At 36.0% G+C, this 22,494-nt stretch overlaps 2 protein-coding genes across 5 annotated transcripts in view; one reads left to right on the forward strand and one right to left on the reverse strand.

The window, feature by feature from the left end:
* The window catches only part of LOC113239697 (echinoderm microtubule-associated protein-like 2), a 125,312-nt gene extending 108,176 nt beyond the window's left edge, over positions 1-17,136 (forward strand). For 3 of the 4 annotated variants that reach the window (XM_026476782.1, XM_026476783.1, XM_026476784.1), the window contains 11 exons: positions 867-1,070; positions 1,741-1,927; positions 2,897-3,105; positions 3,941-4,067; positions 5,872-6,002; positions 6,475-6,596; positions 7,099-7,231; positions 11,168-11,255; positions 11,664-11,808; positions 13,387-13,468; positions 14,144-17,136. In XM_026476782.1, the coding sequence (XP_026332567.1) occupies positions 867-1,070; positions 1,741-1,927; positions 2,897-3,105; positions 3,941-4,067; positions 5,872-6,002; positions 6,475-6,596; positions 7,099-7,231; positions 11,168-11,255; positions 11,664-11,808; positions 13,387-13,468; positions 14,144-14,269 (1,554 nt within the window). In that variant the 3' untranslated portion in view covers positions 14,270-17,136. The remainder of the gene's footprint in view (positions 1-866; positions 1,071-1,740; positions 1,928-2,896; positions 3,106-3,940; positions 4,068-5,871; positions 6,003-6,474; positions 6,597-7,098; positions 7,232-11,167; positions 11,256-11,663; positions 11,809-13,386; positions 13,469-14,143) is intronic. The other variant, XM_026476785.1, reaches the window with a different exon arrangement.
* Positions 17,137-20,719: 3,583 nt separating this feature from the next.
* The window catches only part of LOC113239644 (mitochondrial import inner membrane translocase subunit TIM44), a 6,298-nt gene continuing 4,523 nt past the window's right edge, over positions 20,720-22,494 (reverse strand). Inside the window, exons 7-8 of the mRNA XM_026476706.1 lie at positions 22,272-22,394; positions 20,720-21,823 (exon numbers count right to left, since the gene is read on the reverse strand). Of these exons, the coding sequence (XP_026332491.1) occupies positions 21,236-21,823; positions 22,272-22,394 (711 nt within the window). The 3' untranslated portion in view covers positions 20,720-21,235. The remainder of the gene's footprint in view (positions 21,824-22,271; positions 22,395-22,494) is intronic.

Below are 22,494 nucleotides of genomic sequence, written 5' to 3' on the forward strand. Positions count from 1 at the left end.
CACTAATTCTTTTAAAAGGCAATTTATACGGTTCTATAACAAAGTTTGCCATTTACTTGTTTCAAAGTTCCGATACTAGGTATGTACGTTAAACAAAAGATTGATCACTTTCTGATGCACACTTGGATCAGACAAAAGCAATCAATTCCTCCTGAGAGATCCGCTTAGTTCTTTCAGATTGTTCTAACTATGATTAGGTATTAACGTCATGTTGATAAATGTGTTGTGAAATCTCTATTTACGTACAAGCACAACCCTTAATTTCTTGATCATTCTTCACAAGAGTTCCCTCACAATGTGATTGATACATTGATAATATTTGGAGATTACATAAGTAATTGTGTAATTTGAACATCTAAAAAAAAATTACTTAATGTTTACTTATATAATTGCTGGTGAACTTCTTTTAACTATGAAAATACTTGTATCAGAAGCCACCGCAAACCGGTACAGTTATTACTTAGATTAAGTACTGAGCTTATTATGTTGATTAATTAAAATTAACAATGTGTGTGTATGTGTGTGTGTGTGTGTGTGAATATGTTTGCGTGCGTGCGTGCGTGCGTGCGTGCGTGTGTGCGTGCGTGCGTGCGTGCGTGCGTGTGAGCGTGTGTTTAAGTAGGTGGCTTACTTAGATCGAGACTCGCAAATAATTTTCAGCTTCATTATATTTTTTTTATTTGAACCGTTTAGATCAAAAGATATATTTTCCACGTGGACACGAAGTTAGGATAATTTGTTCAGGCGGGGATATTCGGACAATTCTAACCTGGATTACACAATAGTATAGTTTATTCCATCGATACGATAAGAAGAAGACCAATTATTCAAACATTTTTAACGCGCACTGTTTTTGTCTGTTTTAGCCCCACGTCCGAGTATGGAATTCAGTATCCCTAGCAACTCTAGCGGTGATCGGCGCAGGCCAAATGGAGCGCGCAGTCGCCTGTGTCACCTTTTCAAGGGCTGACGGTGGTGCCTTACTGGCCTGCGTTGATGAAGGGACAGACCATACCATCTCGGTTTGGGAATGGCAAAGATCTGATAAGCATTGCATTGCTGAGACTAAGGTAAATTTATAAAAACTTCTTGTATATTCGGTTTAAGGAGCTCTGTGAGAGAGATGGTAGAAAATACCTCTGCCAAGAGTTTACAGAGTTCATAGTCGTTAGCAACTTCACCAAAATGTCATTTTTTTTATATCGAATTGTACTGCGCCCCCTGCGATCACGGTTTGGATTGTGGATGCTGGATGAGGAGATACGGAGAATCGTACCCGGGTTCCCCCGGGTAATAATCTAATTTGGGAAATCAACTTTTGTAAATTGTTTCTGGTCTGGGTGTTCCTGATATGTGCCCCAGATTGAATTCCATTGCTCCGGTACTTATAGTACAGAAATTTCCCCAGTTTGAAATCAAGTAATTGGTGTTTGTTTGGCACGTTATAATGTCTAGGTACATTTTATAATTGTAATATTATTAATTTGTTCTTCAATTACATTATTCAGTAATTTAAAAAAATAACATTTTGTATTACAGTTTTTTTATAATTTAGTTTGACAGTATGCCTTCAATGAGTTTGTCAATGTGATTTTTTTATTTTACACTTGATCAAAATCAGTATATTCAACATAAGTGTAGCTATTGTCTGCGATTTAATCTTCACTTCACAGTTCTCGGTGTAGCATAGTAAATTACTTCTATTTCGTTCAAAATCTCTAACTTTTTTTTGTGTTTCAGTGTTCCGTAGACACTGTGGTGGCCGCAGAATTCCACCCACTAGACCGCAACCAAATAGTAACCTGTGGGAAGAGCCACATCGCGTTCTGGACTCTCGACCAGACCAACATGCTGTACAAGCGCATGGGCGTCTTCGAGACCCGTGACAAGCCCAAGTACGTCACGTGTCTTGGGTTCACCCAGAATGGTAAGCGATTGTTTTTTTAACACGGTTAAATCTAGAACATCGACTTGTATCTAGCTAAATCATTGATTACGACCTCAAAAGTTTGTGGAATTACATCTATTGGCCAAGTTTCATAGAAAACGATTTTAAACAAGTGGGTAAAATCCAATAAACCGGATTCATTTCCTAATTTGCCACCCTTAGAGGTGAAATATTTTCTTCACATTTAAATGGGACCACTACTGAGGTTTAATTGAGACCACTACTGAGGTTTAAATGGCACCACCACTGAGGAATCCAACCCTTTCCAACAAAAAAAAGAATCATCGAAATCGGCTCACAAATATCGGAGTAAACGCGTAACAATACAAAAAAATACAGTCGAATTGAGAATGTTTGCTTCCGTACAATGCATGCGGCGGTCACGCACACATACAAGCCGAGCTGTTACTTTGTACGGAGTTACCATACTTCTTTTATTTTACTATGACATAAGCGTACACAATCGATTCAATGTCGTTTCAATCAATGTCGTGTCAATCAGTTTGAAACGACGAACCTTGAAGACAAATATAAAAATATACTATCGATTCGTACAGTTCTCTTATTTTGTCATACAGTTTTATTATAAAATTAGTACGGGCGTTAATGTTCAGCTTCATCTTAAAATGTTCCTCACAAAATAATATCACGTAATGTTAAGATTCCCCACGCTAAAGACAATTGCTCAATAAAGATTTATTATTTGTCGTATCGATTAATCCGAAACGACTGATCGTGTGTCGTCCCGTACATATAGCGACCTTTAGAGTTCTTACTTCAGCATTACCAAGTTATTAGACGACCCACTGTAGGGTACGAGTTTCCTGTAAGGAGAGGCTTTAAGCTTTAGACCCTCCCTGGCCCAATGCGGGTTCGGGATTTCGGCAACTTTCTTCGACATTCAGTTTTCATCACGATGGTTTGGTCCTTACGAAATTTTAATTTCAGGTGATGTCTTAAGCGGCGACTCGAGTGGCAACATAATCGTGTGGGGCCGCGGTACCAACACCATTCTGAAGCTGGTTCGTGGCGTCCACGACGGTTCAGTCTTTTCTGTTTGTTGCCTGAAAGAGGGCAATATCGTGACCGGAGGTGGCAAAGATGGGAGAATTGTTATGTTCGACGCTGATATGAATGCTACGGGTCTCGAGAACATTGTAAGTACCCTTTAAAATTAAAGGCTACGCAGTGACAGTGTGTGTTATCGCATGCACCATGTTGGTACCCTCTGTAAACTTATTTACAGAATTATGATATGGACCTTTTATGAAATTGAATGAATGACCTTTTACGGCCATTCTGACATTCTGTCACTAAAAGCTGGAAAAGAACGGCACAAAAAGTACGATTTGTGTACCCTCTGTAAACATATTCACAGAGTTATGATATGGACCTTTTATGAAAGTGAAAGAATGACCTTTTACGACCATTCCGACATCCTATCACTAAAAGCTGGAAAAGAACGCTCCAAAAAGTACGATTTCCATTACTCCTCTGCATGACAATTACAACCAAAGACATAATGAGAGAAACGAAGCTTTCCAAATCCTGATTTAGTCCTTAATTTATTAGATACTCTCTGAAAGATGAAAAGATGAGATCAATGACCCAGCGCGTTAGCGGTCTAGGCTCAAGGTAGGAAACCCCAAGTTCAATTTCAAGTCCAACCCATTTACTCTGGTCCGCATACGTTGCGAAATGCCATCAGAGTTTATTTTGTTACCCTGGTACTCATTACAAAGGAAATTACCTGGTTTTAGACCAGGTATATTGGTGTGATAATCTGACACATTATTATTAATATTGCACTTATCAGTTAAAGGATGACAGTTAACGATGAACCCTCGCCATGTTTTGATTTCTACTGACAATACAGACAGTTGGTGTCACCAAAAATTTTACGTTAATAAACTTCTTGAATATTTATTTACTTTTGGGACGATTTAGAATAACATAATGACTGTAATGTTGATATTGATTAACGAATTCCAGATCGAAGGTCACTACGGCGGAGTGCGCGTGATAGCCGAAGGCCGCGGCAGTCAACTGTTCATCGGCACCACCAAGAACTGCGTCCTGCATGGAGACTTACAACTCGGATTCTCACCTGCCGTTTTGGGTTAGGGTCCCTCAGTGTAACCATAGTATAGGATTTTTTTAATAGGGACATAACATTTTTGTATTTGAATGTAACACAGAATAATTGAGATATCGATATGAGATTTGTTCCAGGTAAAGTGAACATTTTACATTTAAGGATGGAATCGATCTCGTTCATATAACCACCAGAGGACGTTTGCAGCGTTCAATTTTTTGAAGCCAATTTTCCACCACTCTTCCACACATCGACCCCCCTCCTACGTAAAGTATCGTATGTCGGAATTACCAAGTTTACAGGGGATCGCTTTAAACTTTTGTATTCACTGAAATGAGCATAACACGTGACTTTAGCATTTCTCAGTTTTATTCGGCAAAGCTCGTTACTCACATAGTTTTTTTTTTAACGCACACACTCAACATAGCCCCGCACTAGAGAAACTCTGTGACGCGGGTGCCATGAACACACACATAGACAACCACAAATTACACCTAAACTCACGAGAGAAATAAATGTAGGCCATACAAATATTTCCCCCGGCCCGGGAATCGAACCCGGAACCTCTGCGCGGCAGTCCGGCATGATAACCGTTCGGCCACTGAGGCAGTTAAATTAGATTAGATTAGAGTGATCATCTAACAGATCATCTAACTGGTATCAAGGATTTTATAATAACTGAAAAATGCTAACGTCGCGTGTTATACTCGTTACAGTGAATTCAGAACTTTAAAACGCTCCCCTGTAAACTTGGCAATTTCGACATACGTAATATATAATAAAATATAAAGTTGTAAATTTCGCAGTAGATATTGTCCTGAGCCCATTTAATGTTTTTGGCTTGTTGGCATAAACCAAAGACTACGAAACCCCATAAAAAGTAATCCAACGGCGTCAAATCGCATGAGTGAGGTGGCCATCCGATCAGACCATGTAGCGAGAAGAGAACTTCCTCTTCAATAGATCGATTGTTTGACCAAACTGCAAACGTTCTCGCGGTAGTCATATGAACGAGAGCGAATTCCATTCTTAAACGTAACATATGTACTGCATCTGGAATAAATTTTAGCTCGATATCTCAATCATTCTGTGTTCTATTGAAATACAAAAGTGTTATGTCCTTATTGAAAAACCCAATATAATAAGAACAGTAGTTTTAACTCCGTAGAACGAACGGTGTGCAGAAGCACACTTTCACATATTATCTCGCGGTGAACTCGCGTAGCAAAGTTCTTCTAACTCGATTTTCATTATAATAGTGAAGCTTACTTTCGGTTTTTGAAAAATGACATCAAATAGTAAACGTGTTCATTGTTGTATCTATGGTTGTTTGAACAAGAGGGTTTCAAATTTATAATTGTTCAGGATTTTATTTCCATTTCATTACCCAAATATGAATCCGCGACGCTGGTGTAAAAATATCTATATGTAAATACTACATTTCACAAAGGTTATTTTAATAGCACGAGAATACTGTGATGAATACTTATTTTTTTCGAAATTTGTTTACAACCTGTAGGTACGACTAAAATATTAATATGACAACCCTGTCCGAGCGACGTATAACATTTGTCTTATATACTATGGCATAACGCTGTTTCTCATCATGCCAAAGAAACAAAAAAAATCACCAGTTTGACTTAAACCACTTCTGTAATGAACATCAGTCAGCACCATATTGCATGAATGAAATATACTTTCAAGTTTTCCTTTTATGTCTTGTAAGGTCCGATAACTCGGCGTTAGGAACACACGCACACAAATTATGATTTAAAAATCTCTCCTTTTTTAATCTGAAGTCAGAAAGTTATATTATGATTGTTTCCAGGTCACGTGGATGAGCTCTGGGGCCTTGCAACGCACCCATCTTTGCCCCAGTTCGTGTCTGCAGGCTGGGACAGGCTGTTGCAACTGTGGGACGGACTCAGTCATTCTACCGTCTGGAGCAAAGATATTGAGGTTGGACATTAATTAACCAACTATTTTGCTTGTGACCTAGCGCTACAATTAACGCGTCGATTTAAATTCGTATCACTTGAAATTTAAAATGTTCAAAATGGCCGAAAACAAAATAGACGACATGACAATTTCATGTACTTATAAAATTATTTGCTTCAATATGAATGATGCTTTAAAAAAGTACTGATTTTTTCATCGGAACAAGTCGATCGTGCTCATCAAAACAGGATTGCTATAAAAGCTAAAAAAGTTACAAATTTATTGTCGTTTGTTCTTGAAGATTATGTCGTAAAACATTTAATATATTTTGTAGAATCCGTATATGTACATTGGATGGTTCTACAAATAAAATAACCGTTTACAATTAAGAGAAACGTACGAGGATGGGAGAAAATGGAAAGATAATATAAAGTATAAACTACGTAAGTAATCTAATACCGACTCTCGAGTGCATGTATGTCGTACGCCACAGGAGCGCGCACAGTGCTGCGCTTGGGGAGCCGACGGCAGCGTCATCGCCGTGGGCTGCCTCTCCGGCAAGTGGATGGTCTACGACCCTCACTCCAGGGAGCTGCTCGCCCAGCACCACGATGGGTTAGCTCATTTTTTATTATCGCCATTTTAATAAGATCTAGCTCTCACTTAATAGTAACGCCTACAAAAATCCTGAGTTATATTTGTCGGGAAATGATCAAATAGAATTCCATACCCTATTTGTACGTATCGTAACGGAAGCACCGAAACGTGGACTCTGTTTTTGAACTGCTCAAAGACACTGCAAGACGTCGTTCACCGTGAACTAGTTATGCATCTACCCAGAGGCACCTTCCACCTATATAAAATGTAAATCTATACCCGATGAATAGCTAACGATGACCCTAGATGAAAAAATCCAAAATCAGCGACTTTGAGAGCCTAGCGTACCAACCTCTGGATGCTTAGCTACGAGGACCCAGGCTTGATTAGTCTGACCAATTTGAAAAGCAAAATTGTTATATTGGTTCTGGTGCTCTTGACTACCTTCAGAGTTATCGTTGCTGTGGTTCTGGTGATTATATGGTACATTTATTCATTAAAAACTTTCCACCTTACCCAGTTCGGAGCCAATTCAAACCATACAGTTTGCTCCGAACAATAAGCTGGTCGCTCTGGGCTCGCGAGACAACTTCATCTATATCTACCAGGTGGATGACAACTGCACGAGGTATTCAAGACTCGGGAAGTGCTTGGTAAGTTTTACTTGTCATTGTCGTTAATTGGGTATTTCATACTTTTACAATTTCACAAGGTATTTAGTAGGCCGTTGCTGAAAACGTTGATCACGCATTCTTCTTAGTCAATTTTAATAATAATAATAATGCACACGTAGCCCCGCACTAGAAAAACCCTGTGTCGCAGGTACCATGGACACACACATAGACAACCACAAATTACACCCAAACTTATGAGAGAATGAAATTTTTAATAATAATAATATAATAATAATAACGCACACACTCAACATAGCCCCGCTCTAGGGAAACCCTGTGTCGCGGGTGCCATGGACACACATATAGACAACCACAAATTACACCCAAACTCACGAGAGAAATAAATGAAGGCCATAGAAATATTTCTCCCGGAAATCGAACCTGAGACCTCTGCGTGGTAGGCCGGCATGGTAACCGTTCAGCCACAGAGGCAGTTTTATGACTAACCAGTTCTTAAAAAAATAACTCCCCATACAAAAAGTACAGTGGGAAAACAATTGTTTTTAATATAGAGGTCGATGTTTATGGACCTATCATTTTAATTTCCACATTTCGTAGCATATCCTTTAGCTCACGGTGAACAAAAACATCGTGATGTGATGTCTACGTCGTCTCTCAGTCCTTGGAAAACGTACGTAGTTTCCAACGCGCATTGGCCTAAGCCCGCTCCTTAGAGACGATATGAGATGTTTCGATGATGACACAAAAAGCAGGACGCTCATTCATAATTTGTTTTACGGTATATAAAATAACCAAGTCAACGATCTGATAGTCCACTTAAAGAAAAACAATAAAAAAGTATCTTAGAGTAAGAAAAATTCCTTCGAACTAAGCTACATACCGAGTCAGCCGTGGCCCTGAGGTGGCAACAGACACTGGTTCGGGCCCAGCCGGATCGAAGGAATTATGCTTTGTTTTTTTTTATAATATCAAGTGACGGAACGAACAAGTCGTGCAAATGATGGTAAGCTACACGCCTTAAACGCCAGACTTTAAACCGCAAAGTTCTGAGGGGCACTGCCACTGCGCCCGTCAACCTGGGACATAAGTTGACAAGTCCCGTGTGCCTGTAATTTCACCAACACCCTCACCCTTCGAAACCGAAACGCAATAATGCTGACATTACTACTTGACGGCAAAAATAGGTAAGGTGGCAGTACTTCCCTGGACGAACACTTTCACAAGGAGCTCCACTGCTAATTTAAGTATCATTGTGTCAAAACACGTTCACTGGCGATCTTCAATCTCGACTAATGCAGTGCCGTTTCACTGCAGAAACAAGTCAATTGTGATGGGCAGGTAGACGGTCTATACATGTGTGGGCAGAGAACTCTACCATCAGTTAAATGTTGGATTGAATTAAAAAAGAAATTAAATTCAGCATCTGCCAATGAAAAAATTTTTTAGAATGGCAAGTTTTCGGTAACGGCCTACTTCCTATATCTATGGTATTAACCAACTTGCATGATATAACTATTAACATACATAATAGAACTACCCTTTTGAAATCGTTTTCAGAAATTGCTTATTTAGCTCATTTTAATCGTTTTCATATTTAAAAAAAATTTGTTGTATAAATCAGTAAATAATGAAATGCGGCAAAAGTATCTAAAAGTATCTATATAGCTTAGGAATTATATTTAGTTGGAATTGCAGTCGAAAAACAATTTGAATGCATTTGGCACGACTGCAAAGCTTTTAAACTACGTTTCAACCGCAGTTTACAATTCTGCCATTCTTATTATAACTAACGCATTTGCATCTTAGTAAATGAACTAATTTCAACGAATCTAATTTCGCTAAAAATGTCGATTACTTTAGTAATCGAGGGCAGAATTGTGATGCAGTGGAAATGAGCTCATGTGACTACGTCTTTATATTATCATCCAAGACCTCACAGGTCTTTGTTGCAGTTTTCAAACATAACAATATTTAAATGTTGATTTCAAACATGATTTCACGCATTTCTAGTGTACGGAGAGAAAACGTAGAAGGGTAACATTGAACATTATAATCGTGCATGATCCCAGCTTGTATTTAACACTTCTCAAATTTTATACAGGCTTCTATTACATGTACACATACGTATACTGCCCCCGTGTCGAAATATACTTATGTATAACTACTGCACTATTTTTTAACGTTAGAGCGATTCGAGTTTCTGGTAAAGTGATGCCAATTCAGATACAGAGAAACACATTGAACATTGTAATAATTTAGAAGTCAATAATATTTCCAAACGCTGTGCCAACTCTATATATGACTTTTTCTAAAAACGCTCGGTAATGTTTGCGTTACTTAAAAAAAATAACCCTCAAAGTTTGTCATTTATGCATGTAACTCTTTGCCAGCCTAAGCCGGCAAAATATGAATGAAAATCTATTACTGTTCGCTGCTCTAAACTTTTAAATATATCTAATAGCAAAGACTATGTAAACAAACCTAGTAACAATAACCTTTATTGTAGGTTATTGTTCTTAGAAACATACTAAAGAAAAACTGTCATACAGCCAACTGCTCATGAGCACCAGTGTCTTTACAAGATTTTTTAAATTCTCAGAATTGTGAGAATTTGAAAAGAAATATTCGTACACCACATATAAGTAATACCATAGACAATATTTCATGTAAATCTGATAGTGAATAGTGACTGTATAACTTTTCCTTTAGTCTGTTCACATAGCTCTTTGTTAGTAGATAATAAAAAATGTTTAGATCAGCGAACATAAATGGTATTAAAGACCTCAATGTTCGTCTGTTTCCGTGAAACTCGAATATTTTCAATGCTTAAACATTAAAAGATAATAAGTATTGCAGGGCTAAAAAGGTCGTATTGGCAGAATCATGATATGGTTAATTGACAATTCGTATTATGAATTTCTTACAATTCATTATAACGCAATTAATAAACACAAATAGCCTTTTTTGTTTTGTTTTAAAATTCATAATATGAAATGTCATATGATTAATAATATTATTAATCATATTATGATTCTGCCAATGCGGCCTTTTTAGACGTGCTATACCTACATTTTTTTAAACAATATTTAATAAAACAGAAAGGTTTATACATTAGTAACACCCATTATAGTAATGTTATTTAACTGTTTGTAGCCTGAAGTAACATTTAAATAAATATAACATATTGTTGACACAAAGATTGAACAAACGCAATGGTACCTACGTAACGTACCGTAGCCACGATGAGAGACGCTGGTACAACTCCAATCTAATCGAAGGAATTTTTCTTTCTTTGTTCAGTGTTTGTAATAACAAACTAGTGGAATATTTTCACAAAAAATATTATGAATATCGTGGTAGGAAAAGCATCATGATATTCATATTCAATAAAATAAATATTTAAATATTGCAAGTATAACATATTTTTAATGCTCTTGTGTATGAAATCCCAACAGTATTCAATCTTAGAAGTATCCCAAAAGCTTTTGTCGTAGGTTGTTTGATTGAGATACGCATCCATAGAGTAGAAATATTAGTGTGTGTGTGTTAAATATTTAGTAAGCCCTATAACACAGGGTGTTAGTGTCCAGGATACTGAACTTTAAAATGGAAAAAATAATAACATTGCTTTTAGATAAATTAATATAATGATGTACTCATTGAAGACTCCTTATAAGTACGTACATTTATTTCACTTGCCAGATTTTAAACCCCTTAAGGGTCAGTGTCTTACTATGCATTTGATAGAATGTGTAAATATGAAATAAGTAAATGAAATAAATAAGAATTTATCTTTTTTATTAAACTATGAAATAATATTCCAATGTTGATGATAGAGTTCGAAAGCCTTTTTACTAATACCCTGTACATGGTAGTTGTCTGGCATTAACAGTTTCACTGCTCTCTTCTTGTTTTAACTGAACCACCAGTTTAAGACTTGAAATGCTATTCCAGGGCCATTCAAGCTACATAACACATTTGGACTGGTCTGAAGATAGCGAGTATATTAGGAGCAACTCCGGAGATTATGAACTTCTGTACTGTAAGTAAACACTCAGGATCGCTAAAAAAAACGTTGATTTATGATAACTAATTAATAATAATAATAATAATAATTTTAAAAAATTCGGATCTATATCGCGTATATTTGTTTTTTTTTTTCAAACAAAGCAATGTTTCGGGCCCTTATTGGGCCTGTGAAAAAAGGCCAGTAAATTTGATTTATTTAAATATTTGTGTATTTTTACTATTAATTGCTCTAGAAAATACTGTGAAAACCTAAGAATTTGTTCTGATAACAATGTTCATTTGACCCATTGGCCTTTTGTTTGGAAAAAATTACTTCAATATTTTATTTCGTATTTTAATTTAATTTCGATTAACGAACTTTCTGTTAATTTGTACTCTGAGCTGGCTGTTAGCCAGTATATTATTGTTTTTTTTTCTACAGGGAATGCAACAACGTGCCGCCAAATTACCTCCGCAACACAAATGCGTGACGTGTCTTGGGCCACCAACACCTGCCCCATCACTTTCCAAACAATCGGGGTGTGGCCCGAAAACGCCGACGGCACAGATATCAATACCTGCACCAGGTAAGAGAACTTTAACAGAATCAATTTTTTTTTAAATGTCTTTCTTAATTTTTTGCCTATATACTACGTAACGAACGGATAGCAATGACAACCTAGGTCGGAAGCATCTGCACCACTAAGTCATTTTCGAATCCTCACATTATTTTAACGTCATGAAAAAATGAATCTAAATGTAATGTTATATATAATAGTGGTTAAAGTATGAAATTGCCGATTTGTACTGAAAATCTAAATTGTTTATTTTTTAAATTTTTAACAAATTTATTTAATCAAAATAGTTGCCATTATTATCTATACATTGCTGCCATCTAATGGGAAGGTTATTAATGACTTTGCGATAGAACTCCGACGATCTAGACTGCACAAACTGTGTGAAAGCATTTTGTACTGCCTCCTGGGAAGAAAACTTCTTGTCACGTAGATAATTGTCCAAATCACGAAAAAAATGGTAGTCCGTTGGAGCAAGGTCTGGTGAATACGGAGGATGACGAATGGTTTCTAACTGCAGTTCCTGAAGGGTCAAAATGGTTTCTCGTGCTGTGTGAGGTCTCGCGTTGTCGTGGAGCAATAACGGTGAAGATCGATTCATGAGTCGGGGCTGTTTTACTGCTAGTTTTGTCAACATGGTGCGGAGTTCGGCACAATAGACATCTGCCGTTATTGCTTGACCAGATCGGAGAAAACTATAGTGAATAACACCATGCTGAGACCACCAAACAGTTACCAATACCTTTTTATTGGTAAGTTTTGCTTTAGGACACTGTTGTGGCATTTGACCTGGGGTCAGCTATTGCATTTTTCTTTTCCGGTTATCATAAAGAATCCACTTTTCATCACATGTTACAATTCGATCCAATATTCCTTCATTTCTGTACCGGTTCAACAAGGCAACACAAGTTTCAACACGCGTTTCTTTCTGCAGATCAGTCAAATCATGAGGCACCCATTTTTCGTATTTTTTTATTTTATTGATTTGACGCAAGTGAGTCAATATTGTGGGTAAGGTAACATTAAACCATGCCGCTAATTCCTGGGTAGTTTGACTAGGATCGGCTTCCACTATCTCTCTTAATTCATCGTTATTCACCTGTGTGGGCGGTCTTCCTCGTGGCTCGTTCTTTAAGTCGAAATTTCCATCACGAAAGCGTTTAAACCAAAATCGCACGGTGCGTTCATTAGTAGAACCCTCTCCAAACGCAGCATTGATATTGCGGGCTGTTTCTGCCGCGTTAGTTCCGCGTCGGAACTCGTATTCAAAAATCACTCGAATTTTCGCAGTATCCATCTTTCTTGTCTAAATTGAATAACAAAAACAATTGAAAGTCGATATTGAAATGTTTCAAATTAAAAAAAAAAAAATCACAGAAACCATTTGAAAAAAGTTTCATTCGAAAACCTCAAACCATGAAGATTCTATGAAAATTCAAAGAACCTATTGCAATAAAACGGCAATTTCATACTTTAACCCCTAATACATGGTTTTAAGGAATAAAAATAAAACCATGGGCAAGGCTATATGCATATGTTCCATTGTCGTTTATGTATTATAGTTTTTATCAAGTCATGATCTCCTTTCAGGTCTCACGATGCTAAACTGGCGGCGACCGGTGACGACTTCGGCAAAGTCAAACTCTACGCTTACCCTGTCACTCAGCCTAAGGTAGTCATATCTTTGCTTGCATTCTTCGTATACAGGCTGACATTTTTATTTCAAGATATTTTAAAGGTTGATGACTATTCATCATTATCACCCATCAGTACTAACAACTTTTACTATGGAGAATAACCTACAATTTTAGAATTCCAAGTTCTAGAATCGCAATTCACCGAGTAAAATATCGTGATATAAAACTACCCTAATTGTGTAAGCACACACAAACTATCAAGCGATAAGTATCAGTTTTTTATAACATATTGAATTCACTGCTTAAACACAAACTTATTTGCACCATTGGTGTAATAAGGTCACATCTGCTTAATGACAACTATTTAGGAGAATGGAGGCGATTTTCTACGAACCGAATTATCTGATAGCTTTACACATTATAATGTGCAATAATTTGTTTCATACTCGTATATAGTTCCTATTATTTTATGGCTTTTATGTGATGAAAGCACTTTCGACCACATGTAGCTTTATCACACCAAGAATACGAATGATTTTTAAGAATCAAAGAAATTCATGAAAATAAAAAAAAGCAATTACCCAAGGTTCAAGTTATATTTACTTTTTCATAGTGGTCTATACCTATAAATAAGCATCGTTTTTTAATAACACCGAATAGACGTCAATCGATTCGACCAACTGCAAAGCTAAAAAACCTCTCTCTTTCAGTCTCTGAGTCACCAATATGGCGGCCATTCGTCGCATGTGACGTGCGTCCGCTTCCTACCGGACGACTCGCGCCTCGTCAGCACTGGCGGGCTGGACACCAGCGTCATGCAGTGGGTTGTCGATTAAATTGTTCGTTTTTCGATGTTTTATTTTTAATACGCGTTTTATATTTTGTTTACAGTGATTTGACGAAAAGAAATAATAATTTCAAGCTTGAATAAAAATTAATTGAAAGTAAACAAATCAATGTAAGAAAGAAACAACACCATGATTTATTTTTGTCAGATCACGATTTTTTTTATTTATCGACTTTTACGAGCAACATGAAAAAACAAAATGTTGTAAATGCAAAAACGTGGAATTGAATTGATAGTACACTTGGAAAGGATTTTAAGATTAAGTAACTATAAAACTTTGTTTGTACAAATATTATGTAACATTTATTCAGGGTGTTAGAAAAATCTTACTTCATTGCAATGAGAAAATAAAGTGAGTTACACATCGTAGAACGAAAGCTCGGTTGTCAGAATCTCGACAAAAATAAAATTATTAAATCATTCTGTCAATTACTTAAAAATGACAGAGAGGTAGATTTTCCAGCTGACCCTAAAGGCCAAAGGCATGTTAAAAAATTCTTGGTTTTTTAGTTACTTTTATAACATCCTGAACTTGTAACTCGAATGGTGATTAATACTGTTTATATTATAAGGTGCACGTTTTGCTTTTGGTTTTTATAATGTCGACTTGTCAACTTTATATCTTTCAAAAAGTTCACTGTATCTCTGAATTAGAGGATAATTTGTTTTCTATTGGGTTTAAAAACAATAAGACTCTGAACAGTTAAGTAATGCTTACTGACACTAAACTGAGAGTGCTCTGGACAGTGAAGAGAAAAGATCAAAGTGAAGCTTATTTACTTGCAAAATAAATAACAACAAGGTACTGAGAATAAATAATAATTTTGTATGATCTTTAGATTTTTTTCATAAGGCTTGATGCTGACACCTATCCTCAGAGTAGATCGTTTATTCCGAAAAAAAAACAATCTATAGTTATAGAGAACAGTCTTACTTTTTAGATAATATTTTATATAATAAAAATGTTTGAATGCAATGATCTAGAACGATAGCACTGGTTGTGATGGAAATGCAATAGAACGATTTTATAATAAAACGAGCCGTATCCTCCTTATCCTCCATTATACTACTACATTTTTATCAATCGACTGAACATATAGCTTTATACAATAAAAAATAATAATGATAGTGCAGTTATGTTCTAATGTGCCTATTTACATGGTCTACTACTTTTAGATTGATTACTTCATAATTACGTTCCATATATCATTATACTCTAGCCAATTTAGATAGGTATAGAATGTTTAATAACAAAATTATTACTTTGAATACTGTAAGGCATGTTTTTATGTAAAGACGTATTACAAAAGTGCATAAATGTTTGCAATTTCCCCTTTTAAATGAATGAATCATTAGGGATGTCACAGTTTTACAAATAATTAATTACTTGTAAATCTTATGTTAGTTTCAAATTACTTCCTAGTGATTTGAAAATTTTATTGAACAAAATAATCTCTCAATAATAATATTATCAATTGTCTGATGAAATTTCGGGAAAGATATAGAAATTGTTGTAAATGTAAAACAGAGGTGAAAACCCTAAAAATCATGTTTTTGTTTTACATCGAATTTGGCTAGAGTATAGTTTCTTATTTGAAACATATTAGTGTTTCCTTCGAAATTTTATAAGTTTCAAAAAAAACGAATTCGAAAAAAAAAACACATTGAATTTTTAATATTTCACATTACTAGATTAACGATTGGCAACACTATAAACTATTTAAAAAATATGTAGATTTTGAACACTTCCAACACTGATAATGTAGTCATTCATTGTGCAACATGTTATGTGAAAGAGGACATATTTATGCGATAGTGAAAAGTGAATCAATTTTAGATTTGGAACTAGAGCAACATATTAAATGCCCCAATAGCTGTTTCTCTCCCATATTGGCCAACATGTTGCAAATTGAATGTCGCGCTTTAACGTAATTGAGCTTTTTTGCGGGGTAACTTGAGTGAATAAGCATAATAATAATATTTTTATGGCACGATTTTTAATATTATTTAATAATTTTAAGCCATGAAGATCAATTACAAATTAGGGATAGATAATTATTTTTACTTTTTTATATTATTGTGGTTCTTGAAAATGTAATTGGAGATCTCCAGAATGAATTAATATTGTGCCCTATTCTGCTGTGTACAGTATTAATTTCTATATCGTATACTGACTGATCATTAAGAAATGAACTGTTTTAATAACAGTTTTCAAAAACCACAAAATTATTCTTTTTATTTTAGATTAAGCTTAATTCCAAGTAGTAATTAAATATTCGTAATCGCAAAAATGATTGCGATTGGCTCCAACTCAGGCTTGTCCTCTTATATAATTTGCTGTATTTACGAATGTTTAATAACTACTAATCCACAGACAACATTCCTTTAGTTCTTTGCGGTTTTACTGTAACCTAGTCACTGATTTCATTTCTATTACGGATTAATTAACTCTTCTGTAAAATTGGCATTTTATAACTGTCCACAGTCGTCACATCATTGGGAATAATCGTTGAATTTGATAAGAATCTGACTATACTAACTAGTTAGAGAACGAGCAGTGTGTTAAAGAACAAAACTCCTCCGACGTTACGCGAGTTTCTACAGGCGTGGGAAGTCAAACGGTTTTGCGCAAACGCGCCGTGGGAAGGAGGCTGCCCGAGCGCGCCCGTGCTGAACCGTGGCGCCCAGTTCGGGTCCACCACTGGTCGGTAACTTCAAAGGCGCGGCCTAGCTCTCGATAAATTCTCGAATACGCGTCGCCACGCGTGAGGCCCGAGGCCGCCCGGACTCGTCCGTTTTGCGAGCTCGCCCGTACAAATCGGCGGTTTGACATCACGGGCCGTGGGAACGCACCCTTAGATAATTATATAATTAGATCTACTCTCGCGAATTTGATCTATTTGCACTAATGCTGGGTACTTCTGCGGGCATTAAATAGTGCTCAGTCTGCACTTTTAGATTTTTTAATATTAGCAAATTAAACTGGCAATTTTAGTAAATACATTTTTTTTGTTTAAAACTAAGTAATGTGTGTTGCGGCGCTTATTTATAGGTTACATACATTTTGTAGCAAATGGCTTTAGTATTAACAAGACGCATTTCTCTTTTCACTATATCTTAGAATCATCTACAATCACGCTTCCTCTCAAGTAAGAACTTGAGATGGCACTGATAGTTAATACCCCAATTCCAATAAACTCGAAATAATTAACCCTCGCGTTTCATATCGGTAGTCCGCAATCAGCAAGGTTCCGTCCGTTTGGTGCTGATTATATCAGGTAACCGCGTAACGGTAATAATCTGGCGACACGGTTTGTGTACCCAAATGTAGTCATAAAATGCCATTTCTACGGAATTCTCTAATAATTTCATTTCAGTAGTTTAACACTAATATTTGTGGGTAGTTATTGTAAATATAAATGTCGACGGCGCGCTGTCCGTCTTTTTGAATGTGCCTCTAATAAAAATTGTTCACTGAATTTGTTGTTTAATTGTCAAAATGTATCTACTGCTTTTTTTTTCGTATATTATGATACATCCTACGAATCTCTCTCTCTCACTGACTGTCGTACCTATATGTCGTAACTAGGCAAGACAAGCCGTGGTAACCTAATGGTTTGACCTACTGCCTCTCAAGCAGAGGGTTCCGAATCCAGACTCGCACCTCTGAGTTTCTCAGAATTTATGTGCGAAATTTAATTTGAAATGTGTCATGAGCTTTTCGGTGAAGGAAAAACATCGTGATGAAACCTGCACGTCGAAGGTTCCCAACCCTCGGAAAACGTGTGAAGTCCCCAACCCGCATTGGGCCAGTGTGGCGGACGATGGCCTAAACCCTCTTCTGAAAGGACCCCGTGCCCAGCAGTGGGACGTATAAATGAGATGATGATGACGATGATCAGTCAAGACATACGATCTTGCACAGCACATGAAAAAGTTATGACGTCTAAAGCCGTTATTATCGTAAATATCGAATTTGATCATCACACCAGGCTGTGATGTGACAGGAACATGGAGGCTGTGGAGACCGTCCGATCGACGTTTTTATACATCGTATTAAAATGTTATTGTAAATTTCTTATCAAATTTTTTTAATTATACATATTTACAAATGGAAATGCAATTTTTCCTTCATAATTTCACGGGCTTAGGACCGGCAAAAGACTGAAAATAAATAGTAGGTATTTTGTCAAAGAAAGGAAGAAACTTCAAAACTAGTAGGTACCTACTGATATTTGGATTTAGGCATATTTAAAATTTGGAATCAATTTAAGAACACAATACCAAAAAATTAATAATTCACTTACCTATTCTGCCGTCCACTAATTAAAACTCGGACAAGTGGCACATGGACAAATATTCGTTTTAAGTAGAAAAAAATAGAGCACAAAATTCTCTTTTAAAAACATTTTAAATTAGTTAACATGTTCGACTTATCGGAACTTACCCTAACGATGCATAGCTGAAATATCATTAAACAATTTCAATATTCTAAAAATGGGTTATGATTTTTTTAAGACTTCTCAAAAAATTATTTTGTCACTTAGCCTATCAGTATTCAGCAACACTAATAAATTGGTCCAAGTGTACTAGGTCATTGCGCTGTTCTACGTAGTAAGTAATGGAAGTGTTGAGAGTGAAGTCCAACCGAGTCGAGAAGTTTCCACAATAGATTGCCTGACGCCAAACTGGCATAAGGTCTGCCGACTCGATCTGTAACTCGGTTGGTAAGAGCGGCTTTTTTTTCATACTACTAATTTAATAATATTACAATTCGGAATATAATGTCAAGGGATAACATGATCGTCATTAATGTAAACAGTAATAACATAATATACAATAATGAAAAGAAAAATACGATTTACAAAGAAAAATTAAATATTTTCAAAATACAAATGTCCAAAATTAAAATATAATTACAATTTCTTTAAAAGAAATTCCTCTATACTGTAGAATTCATTATCCAATAAAAGTTCTTTCAGTCGGGAACAAAACACTTCGTTTGACAAACAGACGCTGCTGGTTTGAGGCCGGTAATATTTTCTTTGTTCGTTTGTATCGATAATAATAAATAGTTATTTCGACTTCTAACAAGGAAAGGACAAGTAACTCCCTATAAAACAAAATGTTCACTTAGTTTTTAACCGACTTCAAAAAAGGAGGTACTCAATTCGACTGTTTTTGTTGTATGTACGTTACGCGATAACTCCGCATTTGTGAGCCGATTTTGATGATTCTTTTTGTTAGAAAGAGGGTAGCTCAGTAGTGGTCCAATTTAAAGAAAATATCCCACCTCTAAGGGTGGAAGACTAGGGGATGAACGACTTTTGAGGTCGGTTTTTTAGCACTCTGTACTGAGATAATAAACTATATTTTGTAGTCTAACTGCAACATGTAATGCGTAATGCGTGGTTAGCAATGAAGTTTAAGTTTTAATTTCAATCATTTTGTCATTTAAATTCTTGAGATCAAACAATAAACATGTGTTTATAAACCAACGTATTTCACTCTATGACCTAACACGTCCGACCCTGCCTGGGTCTGCTGTCCTGACTGGCCTGAATGCTTATCTTGTGAAGTAAATTTGAAAACTATAATTGACATAATAAATCAATGTTATATTTATAACAGATTATGTAGGTAATATATAACCTTTTTAAAAAAATATTATTATTATAACAAAATGACGACAATAATGAACAAATTACAACCGCCTAGCGACGTTATCAGCGCACGTAAATATTCTACCATTATGACTTAATTTGTTCATTCGCTACAACACTATTAAGTAATCTGTGCTAAAATTGTTAATTCCTCTGTAAAGTTGTCAACATTTTCGTAAATAATTAATAAATAAAACCACGCATCTAAAGTGACACTAAAAATAAATTAATTTATTAAAGTAACAACATAATAATTAGAAAATAAAACTAAATTATAAAATAGACGTCAAAGTAATTATTCCAAATAACAAACTCTGGAAACCCTGAAATGGATTTACACATTTCAACTTTTTATTTCATAAGGTACTTTTATTTCATTGGAAAAATGGTTATTTCTACCAAATAAGTATCGGAAATCTTGTACGATTTATCTTTCCTTGCTATTTCGTACGACTAGAACATACAAAAGGAAATCTTTTGCCACCGATTTCCAAAATTATTTGTAATTCAAGCAAAATGCACTTATTTCACACACTACAGAGTTTCTGGAGTCTAAAAAACTTAAAAATAAATCCTTGACTAAATAACGATGTCGAGTTCTTAGGTTTTCGCGATTGTTACACATAGGAAATGAAACTATTTTTCCGGATTTAAATCGCGTATATTTGTTTTTTAAACAAACCGACGTTTCGTGCCCTTTACAGGTCCCATGGTCAACAACAACTATACGCGATTTAAATCCGGAAAAATAGTTTCATTTCCTATAAATAACGATGCCTTACAATAAAAAATTGCAACCAAAATTGTGTTCGCGCTTCCATAATCAAAACTGGCAAATTGTCTATTTACATTTTTCTACTTAAATGTTAAATTCGAGCGCGATGACGCCATATGCCTATACTGTGACGTTCGCTCTCTGAATTTATACTTATACTCACAATTATTAAACTTCATCAAAACTATTTACCATAATAGTGACGATTGAAGCTGTTTAATGATCACGTCAAGTTCGTCGTTTAATTTACCCCAAAAATGTCCAAAAAGGTATTTAAAAAATTATACTTGTTATTGCCTTTTAAATAAGCGAATAATCAAATTAATAAATACAATTCTGATATTTTCACTTATGCTGTTAACAGAAAACGTAAAGTTAAAATTCCATTACACTCTACTAGTCACTGCGTTAGCGACATTATGACGTCATCACGAAGGAAAGACAAAGGAACATGGTATTGGACAGGTCTACTAAAACATGAAGTGTCCTCCATCGATTTAATTGTCAACAACTACATCTATATTAACTGTTCTACACTGTTCGCCGACATTTCGAGTAACTTCCACGCTGCTTTTGGGTTCAACTCCTGGGGATCTCTACAAAGGACCCACACGTAATTAACTCGCATTACTTTGTCGGGTGAACCTTCGATGACCTTGTTTGTCGCATCTCGTACACACATTATTTGCTGAGACTGGAATGTGATCACTAAAACTGGACCCTGGTCCATCATCTTGCCCATGACTAGCTCAATCTGTTCAATATCAAGTATTTTAGAGTCTAAACGGTACCCAAGTTGCTGACATTGTTTTATTGGTGCCGCTAGGATGTTGTATACGCCTGTGTAACACCAGTCATTGAGAATGTCTAGGTTGCCACGGACCATGGCTTCTAGTATGTTAGGGATGATGTCATTTGCACAGTCGTCGAGGAACTTTTGAGCGGTGAAATTGGGGTCGATTTTGCAGATTTCTGTTAGCGTTTTCGAAAGTTCAGTCTTTTCGAATATGTTCCCGAAAAGACTGCTCATTTTGTCTGTGATAAATCGCGCGCCTCGCACTACAGGATTGTCGGATTCTTCGTATTTTAGCTTCCAATCTAATACCTGTAAAAAAATTACTAGGTGACACAAAAAAAAACTTGATTATTTAAATTTTTTAGATTTTTCTCGATTATTACACATAGGAAATGAAACTATTTTTCGTTTCTAAATTGCATATATTGTTTTTTCAAATAAACCAACTGGTTTCAGGTCGTTTACAGGTCACGGCTGACTGTCAGTTCATCATTCAGTTTCATTTCCTACATTTTCATTGTCACTTGTCTAGTTGCTAGAAGAATTTACAATAATGGCCTCATAGTATGAAAGATGATGTGGTGACCAGGATAGAGGGGAATGCTTCGATGATTTGGCCATAAAATCAAAATATAAATTGTAGACCCAATGATATTTTACGCTTTAATTGTCCGATAATGCGCTTAAAGAGTAAAATGGGATTTCGTTCAAAAACGAAGGTTTTCAAATTTAGCCGACGATATGTGCCTGAGTGTACCTTGTTTATATACTGGTTGTTGTTTTTGAAGTCTTCCCACTGCTCGTGGAATTTGGAGTCTTTATGAAGCTCGACGCCCGTCGTTTCCGTATCTGGCGTAAAAGATCGCTCGTCCATCGCCACCTGAGGAAGTTTCATGTCAACTTGGGCTGCTAAAATATTGACTGCATGTTTGTAGTTAATGCGTGAAGTGGTAATCAACACCTCGACAGGTGTTGATGAC

This window comes from Hyposmocoma kahamanoa, unplaced genomic scaffold, assembly GCF_003589595.1.
Source record: "Hyposmocoma kahamanoa isolate Upper Pololo Valley unplaced genomic scaffold, ASM358959v1 114, whole genome shotgun sequence".
NCBI lineage: Eukaryota > Metazoa > Arthropoda > Insecta > Lepidoptera > Cosmopterigidae > Hyposmocoma > Hyposmocoma kahamanoa.